Raw genomic sequence first — 21,277 nt, 5'->3', positions numbered from 1 at the left:
GTTTTTTAAGAGGTCTAGCCTGTTTTCTAGTGACCTTTCCCTAGGAAAAAAATAAAAATCTGTAATATAGTATGATATACGCAAAAAATAATATTTAATCTTGTGTTACCTATTATACATTTATTTTCTCTTTGCTTGTCAGCAGACAAAGCAACCTCCATCATACTTTCAGAAACCCTTGGGGAGTTGCACCAGCACTCAGTGAAGTCTACAGGAGATTTCTGAGCCCATGTATCTCTTTTACAGCAAGTACTTATGAGGGAGCACATGACTAAGTGGACTACTGACCTTTGGCCATGCAAACATACCTCATGTTAACCGTTTTTTTTTTTTCTACTAGCTGGCATCTTAAGCTTCCCAGAGATGTGTAGGATATCTAGAAGTGTGTGCCTTTCTTTCTTTCTTTCCTGTTGATGAGCATACTGCTAAAGAACAGAAGAATGCTGACCTCCTATTAATTTGAAAAGTCTCTTTTTTTTCCTTTCACCCTTTTTGAAAAGCTAACAATTGCAAGCATTACAGTACTGCTGTGATAAGGGAGGAAAAGAGTGAGAAGAAAGGGGAAAAAAAGCCTTTTAAAAAGCTTTTTTAAGGTATCTTGAGGTCTTATTTCAGGGTGACTGCATTTTCTTCTTGTATTAAATGATAAAGCCCAAAATTCCTAAGCTTGCTTTGCTATTTGAAGATATTGTTCCTGATCAAAATATGCAGTGGTAAGCAGGGAAAGGTCAATGCTTGCAGATAGACACTGCAGTACAGTGCATTTCTAAATAATTTGTATTTTTACATTTGTACAGTAATGTTTATGCCTTAAGAGGCAAAATCAAGTCTAAGGCTTTACCTTATTGTTAAAGAAATGTAGAATTTTCACACAACAAATGCACACTGCTACCTACAGGAAAGCATGATAGGCTGCTGTTGTGTATCCTGGATTTCTAGAAAAGTCAAGTAGAATAGCAGACTGGTTTGTTTGTTTGTTTGTTTTTTAATTTGGTAAGAGCTAATCTTTTTTTTTTTTTTTTTTTTTTTTTTTTTAATATATTTTATTTCTTACTTCAGCTCAGAAAGCAAATGGGATCCTGGGCTCCATCAGGAGAGGGGTGGTCAGCAGGGATAGGGAGGTGATTGTCCCTCTCTACTCTCTACTCGGCTCTTGTGAGGCCCCATCTGTAGTACTGTGTCCAGGTTTGGAGTCCTCAGTACAAGAAAGACATAGAGATTTTGGAAAGAGTCCAGAGGAGGGCCACGAAAATGATCAGGGGGCTGGAGCACCTCCCCTATGAGGACAGGCTGAGGGAGTTGGGTTTGTTCAGCCTGCAGAAGAGAAGGCTGCTGGGTGACCTCATTGTAGCCTTTCAGTACCTGAAGGGAACCTACACCCAGGAGGGGAGTAAACTCTTTGAAAGGGCTGACAATAGCAGGACTAGGGGAAATGGATCCAAGTTGAAGGAGGGAAGATTTAGGTTGGATGTTAGGGGGAAGCTCTTTACTAGGAGAGTGGTTAGGCCCTGGAAAAGGCTGCCCAGGGAGGTTGCGGATGCTCCGTCCTTGGAGGTGTTAAAGGCCAGGTTGGATGGGGCCCTGGGCAACCTGATCTAGTAAATGTGTATGTTTGGTGGCCCTGCTAGGCAGGGGGGTTGGAACTACATGATCCTTGAGGTCCCTTCCAACCCGGGTCATTCTGTGATTCTGTGATTCTTACTTGTTTACTAGAAAAATTGATTTCAGTAATGTGTGATGTTATCTGTGATGTGCAAGTTTTACTGCCATGTGTCCTTTAACATGTGATGTGAAATTTATTCTTTGAATTAATACACCAAATAAATGTAGCATAATTGAATTATATATATATATTTAGGTGAGATATGTAATCCACATAAGATTTCTACTGCTAAAATTTTTGAAGTGCTTTTTGTTATTTGCTGTGGTGATGGTGCAGGAGGAAAAATGAAAGCATAGAGGCTTAGGAAGGGAACAGTATCTGTAGTCTGTTCTAGAACCCTGGCTGCTGGTGCTTTATGGCATATGCACCTATTTTTATAACCTATCTTTATAACAATGTTTCCTAGTCAGCCTGGTGAGACTGAGGATGGTTACCTCCGTCTCTTAACTGTTTGCCACAGACTAAACATTTCGGATTGTAAGAGCTAACTTATATAATTGCAATGATTTTCTCACTGACCTGTCATGATGCAATGTGATCATACTCTTGTCTGATATCCCTATGCACAGTACAGTAATAAATAATTTCAATGCTGACTTGTAAGATTTTATTATTCTTAATTTAATGTGAGTAATTGGGAGTGAAGGCTGTCCTTGGATATATTAATAAGTGGGATCTTAGTCTCCAAGGAATGAAAGTGGCTTTAGACCTACAGCAATGTCAGGAATGTTTCATGTAGCAACGGTAGTCTGAAAAGAAATCAAACTCACCTCTATTGTAAGATCATACAAATTATGATGAAGTTATTTATTGAACTGTGTTTCTTCTACCTTTTAAAATTCTGTGTATCATTTTGTGATGTGCTTTTTTTCATACATTCACTGACAAGGATTCAGCAAGAGTCAGTTATGGTGAAATGACCATCATCTTCTGTCACATCATATTTCTTAGCATATCCCTAATGCCTTTTGTAAGTTTTATTTGCTATCCTCAGGAATACTTTAAAAAATTCTGGAAATATTTCCCTCCGTAAGTCCTTATTTGATGCAAGTAATGCAGCAGAATTAATAATTTTTAAAGTATAAGCAATTTTATTTATGTGTGTTCAGATGATGGTATATCTCCTTATTTTGGCATATTTGCTTGTTTCTGATCACTTCATTGGTATTGCCTGTAGAAGTAAGGCTGGCAATGTGGTTTTACTGTTTCCAGGCATCCCAGCACTTAGTCTCATGCTTAGATGAATTAGTCCTTACAACACAATGCAGGATGGTGGCCATGCTGCAGAACTGTTGGACACACACAAACATGCTGCTCAGCTATGACAGTACTGGAAGCAGCCATGCCACTGTAGCATAGATCCTAACAAGCTGTCCAATTCAGATCTTAGAAACTCTCTTCATGTCAGGAAGATTATTCTGTTTGGAAAGTATTTGATAGCCAAATCAGTGAACTCACTTATGGAAGCAAGCTCCAAATAGGAAATAAAGGATAACGTAAACATTTTTGTTTCTGTGGTATCTCTCCAGTGTTTACAGGAGGTATTGATTTTTGCCTTTCAAAATTTCAGGAAGCATTCTCTTCAAGTGCATGTCTTTAGAGGCTGACACAATTACAGAGCAGCAGGAGAAAGTGCTGTCAGTTCTAGAGGAAAAATTTCCAGACCTTCCCCCACGAGAGGAAATTATCTCTGTTCTCCAGGAGACTCAGTTTAACCCTCAAGGTAATCAATTTTTTAGATATTTTACAAATTCTGTGACCTAAGCAAAACTAAGTAGCTGGGCTGATTGTGTGGTGAGAGTAGCAGCAGCATGCTTTTTGATAACATTTACATGTAGTTACATTTAATTTTAAGTTAAATGGCTCATACTTTTAATTACGGAATTGTCATTTCTGAGATTTTGAGAAACTATAGAACATCTAAGTAATTTTATTTTGCTTTTGTGGATGAACAAGCACTGGCACAAGTTGCCTGGAGAGGCTGTAGTATTTCCTCCTTGGAGATTTTCAAAAGCTGCCTGGAACCCATGGACAGCCTGCCCTGGGTTTTTCTGTAGGGTTTGAACCAGTTGACCTTCAGAGATCCCCTCCAAACTCAACTGTTCTGTGATTTACAAATAAAGTAAACACTGTATTATTTCACATACTTGCTTTATGAGTATAAGCTAGTCAAATATTTTTGTAGTATCACATATGTGATACAAGGACTTGGGGTCTCTGATGAATTAAAGGCTTAACAAGATATCAGGAAGGCCAACTATATCCTGGTCTGCATTAAAAGAGGGATGGGCAGCAGGGCAAGGGTGGTGATTGTACCTTCTGCTCTGACCCCTAGAGGCTCCATCTGGAGTACTACATCCAACTGTGGGGCCCCCAAAACAAAGAAAATGTAGAGTTGTCCATAGGAGGCCATGAAGATGGTCAGAGGGCTGGAGCAACACTACCATGAAGAAATGCTGAGGGAGATGGGATGTTCAGTCTGGAGAAGGCTTTGGGGAGATGTAATTGCAGCTTTCCAGAACTTAATGTGAGCTTATAAACAGGAAGGAGACTGGATTTTTACGTAGTCTGATTGTCATAGAATCACGGAATCACAAAGTTGGAAAAAAGCACTAAGATCATCTAGTCCAATTGTCAATGTATCACCACCATTCCCACTAAAACATATCCCTAAATGCCACATCTACACATTTCTTGCGCACCTCCAGTGCCACCTGAGCCTCCTCTTCTCCAGATTTAAATAATCTCTGTCCCCTCAGCCACTCCAGATCCTTCACAAACTTTTTTGCCCTTCTGTGGAAACTCTCCTGCACCTCTTTCTTATAGTGAGGGGTACCAAACAAACACAATACTCAAGGTACTGCCTCATCAGTGCTCAATAAAGAGGGGCAATAACCTCACTAGTCATGCTGAATGCAGTATTTCTGATATATGGCACTTAACATTTGGCTTCTTGGCCAACCTGGTCACGCAGCTGGCTCATGTTCAGATCCTTTTCCTCACTGTATCTTTCCATTGCCCTGCTGTCTGTAGCATTGCATGGGGCTGTTGTGACTGGAGTGCAGGACATGGCACTTGGACTTGTTGAATCTCACATGATTGGCTTCACCACTGATAGATCCAGCCTGTCCAGATGCCTCTGTGGAGCCTTTAACATCCCTTTCAACCCAAACCATTCTGCTATTAATTGAGACTCAGATTCAAAGTATAATGAATAGTTTAGGCCATGTCCAGGAACCATGTTGCAGTTACCTACCTGTAATAAGAGTGGATTTTGTCTTATGAACCTTCATGAATGGATTACAGTGTCAACTGCTAGGGTCCTGTACAAGCAGATCGACTTTGACTGAGAATAGAGAAGTGGGAAAGCTGTAATTCTTTCATTAATCTGTACTAGAAATAACTGAAGATATTTTGACATATTTTCAGTGATCAATACTAGAAATATTTCAACACAATATTTGATATCAGGATTGTGAAATTATTCTCTAAGAGCCTGAGGAAAATTTGTATAATAACTCCCACATTTTTTACTATCTTCATTAAATGCCATCTGTTACTAAGTTGTTATCTAAGAGCTAGTACTGAACTACTGAGTTACTTTTCTGTTTGATATATCAGGTACGCACAACACCCATGCAGACTCACACTGTTTTTCACTGTTATCTGCCAGCACATTCACTGAATACTCTTGCCTGATTTCAGACGTTCAGACTGAAATGGTTGTTAAGGACATAATTTGATACACTTTTCCCTTTCTTCTTCCTTTTGGTGAGGTCACAGACTAAATTAGTGCAGGGCTATAAATTTTTGGATGGTTTCCTGATGTTTTTACTGACATTAGTTAAGAAATGAGAATTCAAAAATGAACTGAAAACGGCCTGGATTGGAAATACTCAGTGAATGTGGCTTTTATTTGACTTGGTTCTTAATTCTGCCAGTTGCTGTGGAAGGTGGTTTAGTAGCATCAAGTACTTGTTTTTACATCACAAACTGTGTTTTATAAATAATGTTTATTACCCTAGTATTCAATACAGAATTTGGAATCGTAGTTGTAACAGCTACAGTTTGCATGACATCTGTTGCCAATAGTTTTTATATGCTACGTGAGCAAGATAGTGTGATACTTTTTTTGTTTAGTAATAGGCTTGAATTCATGATATTCAATTAACTTCCTCCCTGAAAAAATATGGAACACTTACAGATTTGCTTGCCTGATTTACATAAACCCATTGGTGGTATCAATTTGTAAAGAAATCCAGAAGGATTGAATGTATTTTACAAATACCATAATATTCCACTTATGCATTTCTGAGTACTATTCCAGAAGTATTTAATACCAGTGACATAAGGATGGTCTCTGTATTCTTTAATCAGTAACTGGAATTCAGTTGACCTAACAAGTGTGAATATGCAAATAATTTAATTTTATTGCAGGAGACTTAACTCTTCATCCTTTGTTGTTGCTGAGTTTCTATTGGTGTGGGGTTTTTTTTGTTTGTTTTTACTTTGTTCCTTTCTTAAAGAACTTATTGGGAAATGTTGAGCATTCGATTATTAGCATTCATTTAATATTACTGTTCTTGTAGAGTGTCCTAAAGTACAGAAGGCACAGAATTAAGGTTCAAGCTGTGTTTTTAGTTAATTTTGCTGTATCTATCTGTTCAGTTATGAGTGTCTGGGTGTGCTGAAATTCTTTTTCTGATGCAGGTGTAAGCATCGAGGAAGTTATGTTGAAGGGTCTCAAGGAGATTTCAGATGGAGAAATCAAGATAGCAATTAGCACTGTGCACATGACACTAGAGGTAAGAGAAAGCCTAAATAACGTAGTTGGTAAATAGCTCTAATGCATAAGGAAAGAGCTTTTTAGGAAAGATTTTGAATCTTGTATTTTCTTTAGATTGTATATGAGCAGAATTTTTTCTAACTTTGGAAGAGTAGCTGTTTGTGATCTGACTGTCAGTGTTTTGCTTCTGATTATTATTATTATTACTATTAGTTAATTTCATGGTGCGTAAGAAAGTTGGCACCAGCGAACTGCAGCCTTTGGGCATACTGAACGTGTAAGTTTCTAGTCACTCTTCAGTAGTGTTTTGTCCTAGTGTTTTGTCCTTTTCACTTACGCTGTGCTGTACAATTTAGGTATCTGGTGTAGCATTTCCTCAGCTCTTTGAAAGGAGAGAGTATCCTTTTGTTCCTCACACCTGAAACTGTGTGATGAACTGTGTCCATTGCTATATAGATGGACTGACCATATTTGTACAAAAATTAAACGAGAAAAAAAGGACCATGATAGGAAAGAAGTCCATAGAATTTTGATCTTTTGGATCAAAACTAAGCATTTTTCTTAATGAGTGTCCCTCAGACAGCCTGAAAGAGGCTGCTTGACTTTTCTTTCTCAACCTGTCCCAAACATTTAACCGTTTCTTAAGGAAAACTTCTGTGATCTGTTTTGTGTCACTATGTCAAGATAACTGGTATTATGGATGTTAGGTTATCTGGACCTGAAGTAAATGCAAATATAACTGTATTTGGCATGCAAATAAAAGGTGCTTCAGTGGATGAGGAAGTTTTTGGTACAATCTAACTATTAATAATCCACACATTTCTGCTTTTTTTCTTCAGCTTGTATAGTAAGGCATTCAAAGCAATCTTTGTATCAAATAATGAAGACATAAATCAGAATCTGTTACTTTCTTCACATCAAGCAGGCTTTAGCATGGTCAAAACCTTCACTGCTTTATTAACTGTAATTTCGCTTATGAAAATTATGCTTAAGTTGGGAGTAAAGAGTGAAGGGGAGAAGTATAGTAGGATAAATCCCCAAAAGAGAAGACAAGCATTTAAAAGTTCTTTAACGAACTCTTCCTCTTATTCTTTTTTTAAAATCTTTTTTATTTTGTCAGTTTCATTGAATGTCGTGTAGACTGGGCTAGTAATGAGGAACTAGATATAGCATTATAGTTTATTTTTATTTAAATTATTTTGAAGACTATGTAGAATGTAGATCTTGTGCTCCACACATCAAAGCTCCAGCTAAATATGCTTGAACTTATCTTTACTGCTCAGAGTCATTATGACCTGACACTGTTCCTTGTGGTAAACTGGATTTGGCAACAATACTTTTTCAAAAAAAAAGCAAGCTAGTCTTCAAAACCTTCTCAGCAACTGTGTAAGATTTGATGCTAGCACAGTTTTTTCAAGGAGTGGCAATATCTGGTGATCAAACAGTAGAAGTTTCACCGTTTTATTTCTGTGGGTGCATCTAGTGGCTGTTGGGGAAGGAAAGTAGATTCCATTGTATGTAAAAAGAACAAGTGATCAGAAATTTACTGAAGACAGATTATTTCTAATCATAACTTTAGTATTGTTATTACTTAACATTACTGTCATGGAGTTCTCTCTAGAGCTCACTCAGGGACAGTGGGAACAAACCCGGGGGAGCAGGAACGAAAGTGCCCCCCTTTCTCTAGCGGCACTGTACGACACTGCGCGGCCACGTGCGTTTCGGGAGAGGGGAAGGGAAGGGAGACTGCGATTGGGTCTAAAAAAAAAAAAATGAAGGAGGAAAAAGGTGATCTGAGAACGAACGGCAGTTTAATAACCTAATAACGCTAAACAACAACAAAAGAGTTTCAACAAAGAGAATACCAAGTCTCCAATCTCACCGATGGAGCTGCGGAAGGCGGGGAGCTCCGACCACGTTGTCTCCTCGCAGGGAGCCGGGCCAGCAACCTGGTCCCCTTCCCCACTTCCCTTCCGGTGCCCCTCCCCACATGCCCATTTAAGGCAGTCCACAGAAAAAAAAAACTTGTCCCCTTTACTCCCATTATTAGGCATGGTGTTCTGATGTGGAATACCAACACCAACCAAATTGCAAAACCGTAACAATTACTTAGCATTTTTTTTGGCATTTCTCTTCACCTTTTGCTGTAAATATTTTATATTAAAGAAAGTTGTTGTTGTTGTTATTGTTGTTGTTTTGTTTTGTTTTTTACCCTAGAGGTGTAACTGCCTTTTTTTTAGTTGTGACGTTTAGAAACTAATACTTTTTTCTAAAAAGGATTGTTAATTTCAGAGTTTGTCTGGAGTGCAGTTTTGCTTTTCCTGCTTTAATGCAGTTTGCTACAATGTTTTCTGAACTCTCTTATTTACAGTGTTTCACTAGTATGAGACATTTTAAATATATATATATATATATATATTAGCTGTTGAGGATGATATGGTCTTTACTGTGATAAACTGGGTGGCTTGCAAAAATATTCTATGCTAATTACTTCACATAGTATTGGAAACATGGTATCCATAATGGAATTACATCTGTGTTCCACTTAGATTTTGGTTATGATCTGAGAATTCACAAATTTTAATGGCTTTCGTATTTTCTCAGCATTTTTGATGCTGATTTTACACTTATCCTGAATGTGCTCTGCAGATATGATTAAGGGATGTGAAATGCAGACTGGCTGCAGGTGGTGAATATGTGTATGTGATTGTTTCTTCAGAAATTTCACAAGGTCGAATTGTTTCCTAAATCAACAGATAAGTAAAAGCATTTTTCATTTAAGGGATTTTGATAGGCTCAGTTCTATTTGCTTTGATTCACTGTTCTATCGTATAGCTGACAAAACAAAAGACAGTGGTTCTGTGATTGTACTGTAAACTGCTCAGAAGCATGAATCTCCTACAGTGATATATGAGTATATGTAGAATGAAAGTGCTATAGCTTGACACCCAAACTCTGATTTCACCCAACTTTTTGGTACAATGAAGACAGTCAGAAATCAATAAATCTGATATTCTAACTCATGTGCTTAGTAGCACATTGTCAGATAATTTTGTGGTCTTCTTATCAACATTTCTGGTTAAGTTTACAGATTTTTGTTGAGAGTAAATTCTGAAAAAAAAATACTAAATTCATGGGAGGGTGGAAGTTCTTTTTAGACGAATCTTGGCCTGGAGGTAAGTTTCTTTCATAGAATCCTAGAATCCTAGAGTGATAGAATTGTTTGGGTTGGAAGTAACCTTTAAGATCATCTAGATTTAACCTGCCTGCTATAGGCAAGAGGTACCTCCCATTCAAGCAGGTTGCTCAAAGCCCCATTCAACTTAGGCCTTGAATACCTTCAGGGTAGGGGCATCCATAGCCTCTCTGGTCAGCCAACACACAAAGGCAGACTCCCATTCTCAACAGTTTCTTTTGAAGAAAGGTGTGAACACAGAAACTAATAGTGCACTGCTCTCAATGCTTTATTTGTATGTCAGTGCTGATGTTATTCAACTGTGTGTGATTTAGATCCATTCTCTGTCGGCTTGCTAGTTGTTGGCTGGATGATGTTTAAGTGTCCTTAGACAGGAAAAGCTTTCCAGTGTTGCTGGAGTAGGAAGTGGTGGCATGAAGGCAGGGGAGTGTTCAGATTTTACTGAGAATTTGTGTAAAGCTCTGCATTTTTTTGAGTTAACTACTTTTGGATCTGTGCTTCAGATCCAAAGCTTCAGATTTTTTGGTAAATATGTGCTTCAGATTTACCTGACCTTAAAGTCTGTAAGTTGAAATCAGACTTGTTTCTCTAGTGACTGGCTGCCAGAGTATGTGCTGCCTGGATTTCATATGCAGAATAGTGGCTTTTTAATTTTTATTTATTTATTTGTTTGTTTGTATTTTTAATGTAGAGGGGAAAACAGCATCAGAGCCCATATTACAGTTATTTTTGTTGCCCTTTACCACGAAGTTTCCCCAGGTCCAAATAATGATTACTCATAGGATATTGTAGCAAAATTCAATGCATGCATTGTAGTTAATTTCTGTTACACTATGTTATACCCTGAGAGTATGTTTTTCTTGTTCTCTGCTGCAATTCTCTTGGAAATGGGAAATATCTTCTCAATGTGACTTTCTGTGAAAGTCATTCTTTTCCTGCGGAATGATCACTTACTTTTAAACTGAACTCTATGTTCTGCTTTTCTAAGTCTAGTACAGTGGATTAAAGCTCAGGTTTTATGCATGATCACTTTTGTTGAAATCGCTCCTGAAGTTCAAGCTAAATAATACATCTGTTTGGACTGAGTCCTTAATCTTCTGTTTCATGAAAATTTGTTTTGTCTCCTTGCAGAATTTGAAATAGGTTTGGACAATAGAAAAATCAGATTCCTCCTGTGATAATTAAGGCAGTCCATTAATAGTCTATTTGACACCACCTACTATTCCAAACAAATTAGGGGTAGTACAAAGAAAAAGCTCTGGCTCATGCAACAAGTTTCCTCTCTGTGATTTTATGTCTTAGCCAAAATCAAAGTGACTGTTTCAGCAACCAGAACATAGGAAATTTAGGTCTTTGGAAGCACAGTGGATCTGCATACCAGAAGATAAGTAGTCTGATCTCAGAGATGCAATTTTATTTTTACTCTACTTTTTAATAGTGGTTTGACATGCAACTACACTGCTCATTTGTTCTAGTTCGTATGTATGTAGCAAAAAAATGTGGGAGTACACATAAGATGTACAAAGCAAGGATCTCTGTCTCAACTGGTGCATGTAAAACAAGTGATAGATGTCTATCTATGATGTGTTGTTATGTGAATCTCCAATATGCTTGTTTGAAGGTTTGGACCCTTTTTTTCTGTCTGTAACAACTGGACCATAGTTACGCATTTGGAAACTTTTTTCTTGTGGTATAAATATAAACATATTTTAAATGACATCAAATTGGCACATGAATTTGTTTTTAATGCTAAAAACAAAACAAGAAGAAAGCCCCAAGTAAACATGTTAACATTTAATCTTCCAGTAATGGAATCGGAAACAAAATTCTTAGTAACTTACAGTAGCAATGCTGTGTAGAGATATTTTTCTGATGCCTGTTGTGAGAAGTTAGGGTATGTAAAATAAATGATGTATGGAGCTGTAGGAATGCGACTTTTGCAGACTACCTTATGTTTAAGGAACATTAAACATAGGGTTCTCGTTTAGCAAATAAATAACCACTCATTTCAATGGCTGCATAGTCTGGACTTTTGTGCATATTTTTGCAAAGATGAGAAGAGGCCATTAGGGATTTAATATAAAATAAATCGCCAAGGGGTCTTCTTGTAGTCCTAGTCTTTCTGCCACATGGTGTGTCACTAATGTGCATAAATGGGCTTAAATGAATTTGTTATCTGTATTACATTTGCAGTATGTATATATTTATATATTATTTTTTAATTGTGTTTAAAAATAAAACATTAAATACATCATTTCTGAGAGTTGAAAACATACCATTTGTAAATAAATCAACCTTAATTAAGGTCTTAAAATGTCAGTGTGAGAGATGTGCCTGTAGAAAAATGTATAACATATATAGTACGCAAAGCTCAAATATACTTCCATTTGATTTTTTTGAAGCATTAGGAGGGTTAAGTTGTCCCCTTATAGGACTGTGTAATACAGTCAGACATGCATTAATTGTATTAATGTAAATACCACACTCATATTTAAATGTCAGAATGAAGTGTTCTGGAGGATGGTGGCTGTTATGTTGATGCCTCAGGTCAGACTAAGTATCTCAACTGCAATGAGCACGATCCATGGTGTGGAGAGCTGAGGTAAATCTGCTGAATTCTCCCTTGCAGTTATTTCTTCATCTTCAAAGGTGTGAAAAGAAACTGGAAAGAAGAACCTTAGATTAAGTGCTTCTCAATGTTGGTTGTAGTGATTACCAGGATTGCATGTAGATTTAAATTAAGACTAGGTTGTTTCCAGGGGATCACATGAGGGTGATGTGGGATTAAGTGCCCCTACTCACTAAGGTCTGTCCATATGAAGTCATGGAATGTGTCAGGCAAGGTATGTATTAGAGTTCCTCGTGAATTGAAAGTGAACTACTAAAACTTGCCAAGACAACTTTGTTTATCAGTGATTCCAAATCAGCCTGTGCTCAAGACTGTGTTATTAAAATCATATTTGAAAGATGTATTTGATTATATCCTTCTATACTGCTTTCATGACTCACATAGTAAACCAGAAGCATCAGAGCGATATTGTGTACTTGCAGCATCACCTCTTGTCTGAGATATACAGTTCTGCATACAACAGTACCAGTTCTGCAATCGTGTATGTTATTTTCAGTTTATTTCAGTGTCTAAAGAAATTGCATAGACTTCATCTGTTAAATTTTATCTGACATTTATTCTGAATTTGGTAATTTGGTCTATGCTATTGTTTTGCTCAATCTTGGTTCAAAACTTAATAAACAAAGTAAAATAGCTGCTAGAATGATTAAATGAATAAAGATGCACATTAGCTTAATATACTAACATTTAACATGAAAATGTGCTTGTATTTACAAGCATATTATTCAAGAAGATAAACTGTATTTTCTTTTGTATTGTTTATGAAATGTATTTCTCTACATACAATCTTTATTATACATGTGAAATATCTGTATAAAATATGGCTTTATAACACACATATCTCTCAGCTAAATAAAGCAGTATCTGTAATATCATTATTGAACTGCATTCCTGACTTCTACAAAGCTGACTAATTCATCATTCGTATACTCTCCTCGTTCTTGTCAGTAGCATTTCAGCTCAGCTGTTCATGGGGCATAGACACTGACAGCGGGAGGTGCTGTTTTGAGAAATGTTCAGCATAAAAATAGTTTTTTGGTGTGAAATAGATTATACTTTTACTTATGCTAATGTAAAACATAACTTGAGCACTTAATACTTTAAGATCTGGCCATAATGCATGAAAATAAGGAGGCATAATATGAATAACAGCAATGTAAATATTACAGAAAAGTTAGATTTGCTTTTTTGCTATTTCCTTTTTTTTTTTTTTTCTTTGCCTATTGTGTGGGAAACAACTTAGTGTAGAACATTAAACTGTTGAACCAAGATTACAAAATAATTCAAGCTATAAGTAAAATAATGTATTTTGTGTTTGCTGGTGTTAGTATTACTGCATAAGTCCACAGTCATATCCATGGGAAGCAACAGATAGATATAGAAGAAGCAAATATCTTTCTTGGTGACTGCTTTTCTATTTTTCATTATGGAATTCAGAAAAACATATACACACACCTGTAAAATTTTGCAATTTTTATTTAGAATGGTGGTATTTTATGCAGGTAAACAAAACAAAAAAATCTGCTGTGTCCTGAAATACTTACTTTGTCCTATCTGGTTGGCAAATCATGTACATAAAATAATTTTTGCACTGGAATTTAAGTGAATAAATGCTTATCGTTGGTAAACATTATGATAGCCTGTGATATTAGTACACACCAATTAATGTTATACCCTCTGCTACATATTAGGAGCTCAGCCCTGCATCTTTTAGTCATTTTAAAATGTAGTAATATTTTGGAGTCTTGTATTAATTAAATTGATTAGAAGTACTATGTAATTCCAGCCTCCCCCTCACCCACCTGCAACTTTTGTGTGCTCTGGTAACAGGGAAGACCCTTCTTGCAACTCCTTGTAACTGAGTATGCTGTGAGCCTGCTTGAAGTCGAGTGCTGTGTCTGACAAAATTTCAGGGTACTAATTTATGAAATGCTTATAACATTTTTCATCTGATTTTCTAAGTATAGATGGAATTTATTGATTATCGTTATAATAGTAGGAAGTTTTTGAAGTCTTAGAGAGCTTTTTAGTGTATTTTTCCCAAAATGTATCTGGTTAAATTTTTTTTCAATTAGTTTTCTCAGTGTGTGGGTCTCAGTAAATTGACGCTTGTTATTTTCTTTATCCTTGTGTTGGTGGTTATACAACTAAAACTACGTCAAATGCTTTGACTGAAAACACAGCGGTGGAGAGATTTTCCTTTCTCCGGCTTGGGTTATTCTTGTAATTTTTTTTTTAAAAAAATATTTTTTCACAAAGTCACAAACTTCACATTGCTGTTCAGGTTAAAAAAAAGAAACAAACAACAGCACAAAAACGCTTGCTGTTGCTGCAATTTTGACTGTCTCAATGTCCTAGAATTTCTTATGTGTATCTGACAGCTGTTTTCCAGGATTCTAACAGTCTCTGTTCTTTCTGAACAAAATACTTATGCTGATGTAAAACAAGAAAATGTTTATTGAGGTCAATATGATTACACTAAATGAAAATTCTGGCAGTTGATTAATTGTATCACACCAGATTATTTATATGTATGGTATTTGTACTGTAGAGATGGATCATTCGGGTATATATACAACTAATTTGTGGTTGGGAGAATGTTATCTTCAGTCTCCAAGAAGGAAACAATGCATGTGAATGTGAAATACCTGGTTCTTTCACTCAGGTCTAGGACTGTGTAGTTGGTAGCAGAATACAAAACAATACATCAAAATTCTGTTTTCCTTGTAGGATAATGTTTCTTCTTTTGCATGACCAACTAAAGAGGATCTCTTCTATCTTGGTTTTTCCCTTTGTCAACAGAAGTTTATACTTGATATTTATTTACTCCCATTTTGGGTTCTTAGAATCATAGAATTGTGAAATTACTGATACTAGAGTAGGCTTCCAAAGTCATCTAGTTGAAACATCAACCCATCACTACCATGCCCAGTGAACCATGTCCCTAAGTTCCATATCCACCCTTTTCTTGAAAACCTCTAGGAGTGATGCCTTCAACATGTGCCTGTGCAGCCTGTTCCAATGATTGACCACTCTTCAGATGATATTTTTTTCATAATATCCAACCTGAACCTCCCCATCACAACTTAAGGCCATTACCTCATTCGCTGTGTGGATGACTTGGTGATAGGAGATGAGGCTGGTCAAACAGGACCTGCCTTTCATGAACCTGGCTGGCTGGAACTGACCTCGTAGTTGTCCTGCACATACTGTGTGATTCCCCAACACCAAAGTCAAACTGACAGTTGTGTAATTCCCTGGATCCTCCTTCTACCCCTTCTTGTAGAGGGGCACATTGGCAAGTCTCCAGTCACCTGGGACCTCCTTGGTTTACCAAGATTGTTAATAACTGATGGAAGAGCACTTAGAGAGCACTTCAGCTATCTCCCTTAGCACCATGGGATGGATGACTTGTGATAGTGTACATGAAGTAGCAGGTCATTTCCTTTTGAATTACAAGGTGTTCTGGTTCTAATCCCTGTCTTCCAGTTCAGAGGGCTGAGTACCCTGAGGACTGGTCTTTCTTCTCTGCTTCTGCCTTTAAAAGTCATTGAGGCCTTTTCTTCACCCTCAGTGTTCGTGTTCCCTGCCTCATCTAATAAAGGATGAAGATTCCCCTTGGCCCTCCTTTTATTGTTAATTTACTTTTCCTGGACACTTTTTGCCCTTTAGGACTGTCTCACGAGAGACTCTTCCACCCTCCATTCTAAACAGTGCAAACTCTGAAAGTTAGTTGAAGGTAGCAGTTTTGCCAGTCACCCTCCTGATCACCAGGAATTGAGAGCATTATCATTTTGTGGTTACTCTGTTCAAGACTGCTTTTGTCATTCGTATCTTTTAACAGTCCATCTCCTTAAATAGCAGAACTAGTAAGGTACCTGTTGTGATACACTTTCTTGCCTCTGCTGTGTTATATTTCTAGCAAACATCTATAAAGTTCTTTTTACAGAATGACAAATGTCACTTCTAGGTATTCTTTAACCTGACTTCATTTCACTATTTCTGTGTTGCAGTTGTTCAGATTTTCACTGAGTTTACAGAAACTTTGGTTCTCCAAAACAAACAAACAAACAAAACAAGCAACAACAGAAACAAGCAACAACTACAGCCTTTCAAATACAGAAGTGTAAACATTCCACTTGGAATCTTTACCTTTTGTTTTTCCCTTTTGCAAGCTATCAAAGAGATCTGATCAGCATTCTGGGCCTGGACTCCACACTCAGAATTCATAGAATTGTAGAATGCCGTGTGCAACAGAATCACAGAATCACAGAATTATCAAGGTTGGAAAAGTCCTAGAAGATCATCTAGTCCAACCATTACCAATACTTCCCGGTTCAATCATATTCATCAACACAACATCCAAACGTTTCTTGAACACTCCCATGGTCGGTGACTCCATCGTCTCCCTGGGCAGTGCATTCCAATGCCTGACTACCCTTTCCAAGAAGTAGTACTTCCTAATGTTCAGCTTGAATCTCCCCTGACACAGCTTAAAACCATTCCCTCTAGTTCTATCATTGATAACACGAGAGAAGAGGCCAACCCCCAGCTCACTACAACCTCCCTTCAGGAAGTTATAGAGAGCAATAAGGTCTCCCCCGAGCCTCCTCTTCTCCAGGCTGAACAATCCCAGCTCCCTCAGCCTCTCCTCATAAGGCCTGTGCTCCAGACCCCTCACCAGCTTTGTAGCCCTCCTCTGAATGCGTTGCCCAAGTCCCTGTCCAACCTGGACTAGAGCAGCTGCAAGGATGGGGTATCTGTGACTTCTCTTGTCAACCTGCACCAGTGCTTCACCACCCTTTGAGAAAATAATTTACTCCTGAGTTCTAAGCTAGATCTTCCTAATTTTAGTTTAAAACCATTCGCCCTTATCCTATCAGTACTATCAGACCATGTAAAAAAGCACCCTCCCTCTGATTTGTAAGTGCCCTTCAAGTTCTGGAAGATGACAGTGTGCCCTTCTCTCAGCTGAACAATCCCAGCTCCCTTGGCCTTTCTTCATACATAGAGATACACCACCCCTCTGATCTTCATGGCCTCCTCTGGATCAGATTCATCAACTCCATGTACTTCTTGTTCTTGGAGTGCTGTACTCCAGATGGTACCTCATGAGGGGGCAGAGCAGAGGGACACAGTTACCTCCTTTGCCTTGCTGGCCACCCCTTGTTCATGCAACCCAGGATACAGTTGACCTCAGCTTGCTGGCTCATATCAGGCTTTTATCAAGTATAAAATGGACATGGTTTTATTTAGGTTTCCTTGGTACCAAGCTGATTGTTTCTCCAAATGTTTGCTACAAAAGAAAAAGGTTGAACAGTGAATAGTTTTGGTTTTTATGTTTTTTTTGTTTTGTTTTGTTTTTTACCTGAAATTAAGTTAGGAGCTGTTGGTAGATCAGCAAGTGCCTACACTAGCTGTGGATTGTTTTGTCTAGAGAAATGCTTAGGGATGATATAGAATAAATACTCTTTATGCTAATTTATCTTTATGCATTAAAATCAAAAGACTTGAGTGAGCACTATATGCTGTCTTTTATATGATTTCATCAATTACTGAATCATATTAGACTGAAAATGTGGCGATTTTGTTTTTTTGTTTTTTGTTTTTTGTTGTTGTTGGTTTTTTTTGTTTTTGTCCTGATAAGTTTGTTGACTCTTCTTCTGTATAAAAATAGTGCTTGAAGGGCTGTTTCTTAGCGTTTGCTGTTATACAAGACTTTCTAAGTAAAGGAACTAAAAATAATTTAGAAACAAAAAAGATTTTCCTTTCACATTTCTCAGTTGAGTATTTGCCATATGGGTTGCTCAGCATCACACTCTCAGCAGGTCTAATTTATGGTAAACACACAGTGAGTGAACAGAAAAAAATGGCAATGAAAATATTAATATTCTCCCCACACCCCATTTTTTTTGTAAACTGAGCTGAAACATATTCAGATTCATCCCATATACTTGTGGCATTCAGTTCTGTATATATTTATTTGCCCCTCAGCTGGGACTTAGCAAAGACTGCAATGCTGTGTGTCTCACCACGAGGCTGACTTGCTGGAGCAGTGTGTGAATTACATCCTACTCTAGTTGGCATGCTGCGTGACCCCCAGGCCAGGCTCTCTCCATGACGTGCAGTTGGTGAAAGCATGTCTGTATTCGTGGTAGCATGGGGAGCCTTAGCTTGTCACTGGGCCTCCACAGGAGGATCACCAGCTGAGTGAATGCATTGATGCTCTGATTCACTGCTAGGATTTGGAACACACTAAGATGGAGATACAAAATAAATATTGGTATGTTTGTTTTTTTTTTTTTTCTTGAGACTTAAAATCATGGAAATCCTTGGCATCAATATTTTGAAAATCTCCAATTTTTTTTAAGCTTCCAGGGCTTCCTCCTGCTGTTGCCTATCTGTTTTCTTTCTCTCTGTGGGTTACCTTCTGCTTTTAGTGATTCTGATGCCATAACTGTTCTTTGAGGACTCTATAGAACTTTGCCCGCACCGGTCCTGTGTGTGTCTGTGTGAAAAATCACCGGGGAAAAATGTGAATGATTGAGCATGTAGCAGTAACCCAAGTTCATCACTGTTTCCAACTCTGAAATTGGGAGAGTATATTAAAAATAAGAAAAATTAGATTTCATCTTTAGTTAGGAGCAAGCATATTTTACAGTTATCAGAACAAAAAATCTCCGTTACATAAACAGACACAAACTGCAGGATAAGAAAATTGCTACCATTACACAAGTGATATTGTAATTAATAGGAAATAGCTACAAAAGAAAATTATTCTTAAAAAAGCCTTGGTGGAAGTCCTCTCCTGTGCTTTATGATATGTACAATGGACTTAAGAAATGCACATACTTTCCTTTCTGTTTTGATATTTTTTTTTTCAGCAAGGAGCCTGCACAATCCTATTATAGATCTGAGGACTCAGCCAAATAATTAAAAACTGTGCATGCATTAGATATAAAGTGCAATAAACTTTCTTTGAACAATCATTTGATTTCTATTAGGAAACATTTTTTCAAAGTTGCTTTACTCACAAAACCTGCAGGTATTCTTTTCAAATAAATATGACACTTTTCTTTAGATTCTGCTCAGTGTTCTTCTGAGTGATGTCCCCAGGCTGGCAGTAAGATCCATAGGTTTCATGATTAACTTTCAGATTGGTTTTCATAGTAGTGTTGGATTTCTTCTTGTTCAGTCTTTTTGATCAGGAGTTAATCAGAATGGCCAATTTTGTTTCTCTGTTTATTCCTGGGTGCTTTTATACTTCTCTAGGATGCTGCATCTTGTTTATCTTCATGAAATAATCTGTAAATACTTGTAGATGAATAAATAGAAAATATTGGTTGTTTTATGGTCTAGTATGAATTCTTTCTTCATTTATATCATTATCCTAATTGTTTACAGTGTTCCAGTCAGTTACACTTACACAGATCCTCTGAGGTAATGGAGTTGTGTTTTTAGTATAAACCAATATTTACTCAGAAGTCAAACCTCAGCCTTACTTCCTGTGGACTCATAGTACTAACAGTGTAACAGTAAAATCCAAAGGATTTTCAAAATGCTCTGGTGAGTAGAACCATGAGAGTACTCATTTTGTTCATTTTTATTTATGTATTAAAATTTCCATGAATATTAGCCAGTTGAAGTCAGGTGCCACTGTTGACTATTTGGGATCTGTACATATTATGCTATGACTGTTCTTTAAAAATGCTGATTTATAGGGCCTTTTGACAACTGGAAGTAGTTGGAAGGTTGAAGTAAACTAGGCAATGAGGAGTCCCCTGTGTATTGTACCCTCAGTCTTTCCAAAGTCATATTCTGAACACAGTTGAAGTGGCATTTAATCTGGTTATATTTTTGATCCAGTATTAAGTAATCATAAAACAGGCATATTTTCAAATCTTCTATACAGGCAGCGATGTATCTGTGCTTGGTGCCATTGTTCTTCACAAAATATGATGATGTTATCTGTTAGCATACAGACAAAGTTTGACTCCACAGAAACAGCTGCAAGTGGATAACCATAGTATGCTTAAATCTGCTAGGAATGCACTATTTGACCTATATAGATAAAGTTTTTTGTGATTAGGAGTTCTTTTATGCAATATTTTTTGAGTCTTAGATGGTGTGCGTGTAGAAATAGTAGTCCTGGCAGTGTTGTGGAATTTGAATTTTTTAACCTTGAAAAAAAATCTATATTTAATACATTGAAAGATTTCAGGAAAAAAAAAGTCTGTACATTTCTGTTCTTAATGTAATTCAAGGGGGCTCTGATGCCTTTCCTCGTGTTTTATGTATAGGTAAATGAGAAAGTTACATCTAGTCCAAGCTAGCAGGGAGCAGAAAAAGTCCTCTGTGACATCTAGGAAGATGATCAGTAAAGAATGATAAATGGTTATTTATTGAGAAGATACTGCAGGTAATTTAAAAGAGGATTTTCTACAGTTTAGAAGGAGGGTTATGTTGACAGTAATATATGCTCATATGTAACTTTTTGTTTACAAGATGCAAGAGAAAGATATAAGCACTTCCTAAGATAGGCTGGGTATTTCATGCCTGCAACTCCATTCTAGTTTCTGATTATTATTGTTGTATTGTAGTTTTTTATGCATAGAGTCAAGTGTCTGCAGTAGGAAAAGGTGGTAGTAGCAACTGAAAGAAACCTTTTAGCTATTATGCGTCTGATCAGAAATGTGAATGTAGGAGTTAGAAAAGAGGTATGTAATCGTATCGCATGTTGATGTGGCACAGAACATATATGCAGTATGAAAGGTGTAGAGTATGTGTCAGATTAAAGGGTCACAGAGATGAGATGACTGTTTCCTTACATCCTATCACTGATCACCTGTGAGTAGCTCAACACTCTCCTTGCGGAAGCCTCTTTTAAGGCAGCTGTGCAGAGTTTTTTTTCTTTCTTTTTTTTTTTTTTTTCCCCAAAGTTAGAATTTCTCCTACAATCATAACTATATCAGCCATGAGGGTCATGGTGTTCTGAAGTTTGTC

At 37.2% G+C, this 21,277-nt stretch overlaps 1 protein-coding gene across 8 annotated transcripts in view; it reads left to right on the top strand.

The window, feature by feature from the left end:
* PRUNE2 (prune homolog 2 with BCH domain) overlaps nt 1-21,277 on the top strand; it is a 129,231-nt gene that overhangs the window by 39,137 nt on the left and 68,817 nt on the right. For all 8 annotated transcript variants that reach the window (XM_015849165.1, XM_015849164.1, XM_015849162.1 and 5 more), the window contains exons 5-6: nt 3,234-3,386; nt 6,374-6,468. In XM_015849165.1, coding sequence (XP_015704651.1) covers nt 3,234-3,386; nt 6,374-6,468 — 248 coding nt within the window. The remainder of the gene's footprint in view (nt 1-3,233; nt 3,387-6,373; nt 6,469-21,277) is intronic.

This window comes from Coturnix japonica, chromosome Z (genome assembly GCF_001577835.2).
Source record: "Coturnix japonica isolate 7356 chromosome Z, Coturnix japonica 2.1, whole genome shotgun sequence".
NCBI classification, from domain to species: domain Eukaryota; kingdom Metazoa; phylum Chordata; class Aves; order Galliformes; family Phasianidae; genus Coturnix; species Coturnix japonica.
Note: the sequence above shows the minus strand (reverse complement) of the source record. Positions and strands in the feature narration are given on the sequence as shown.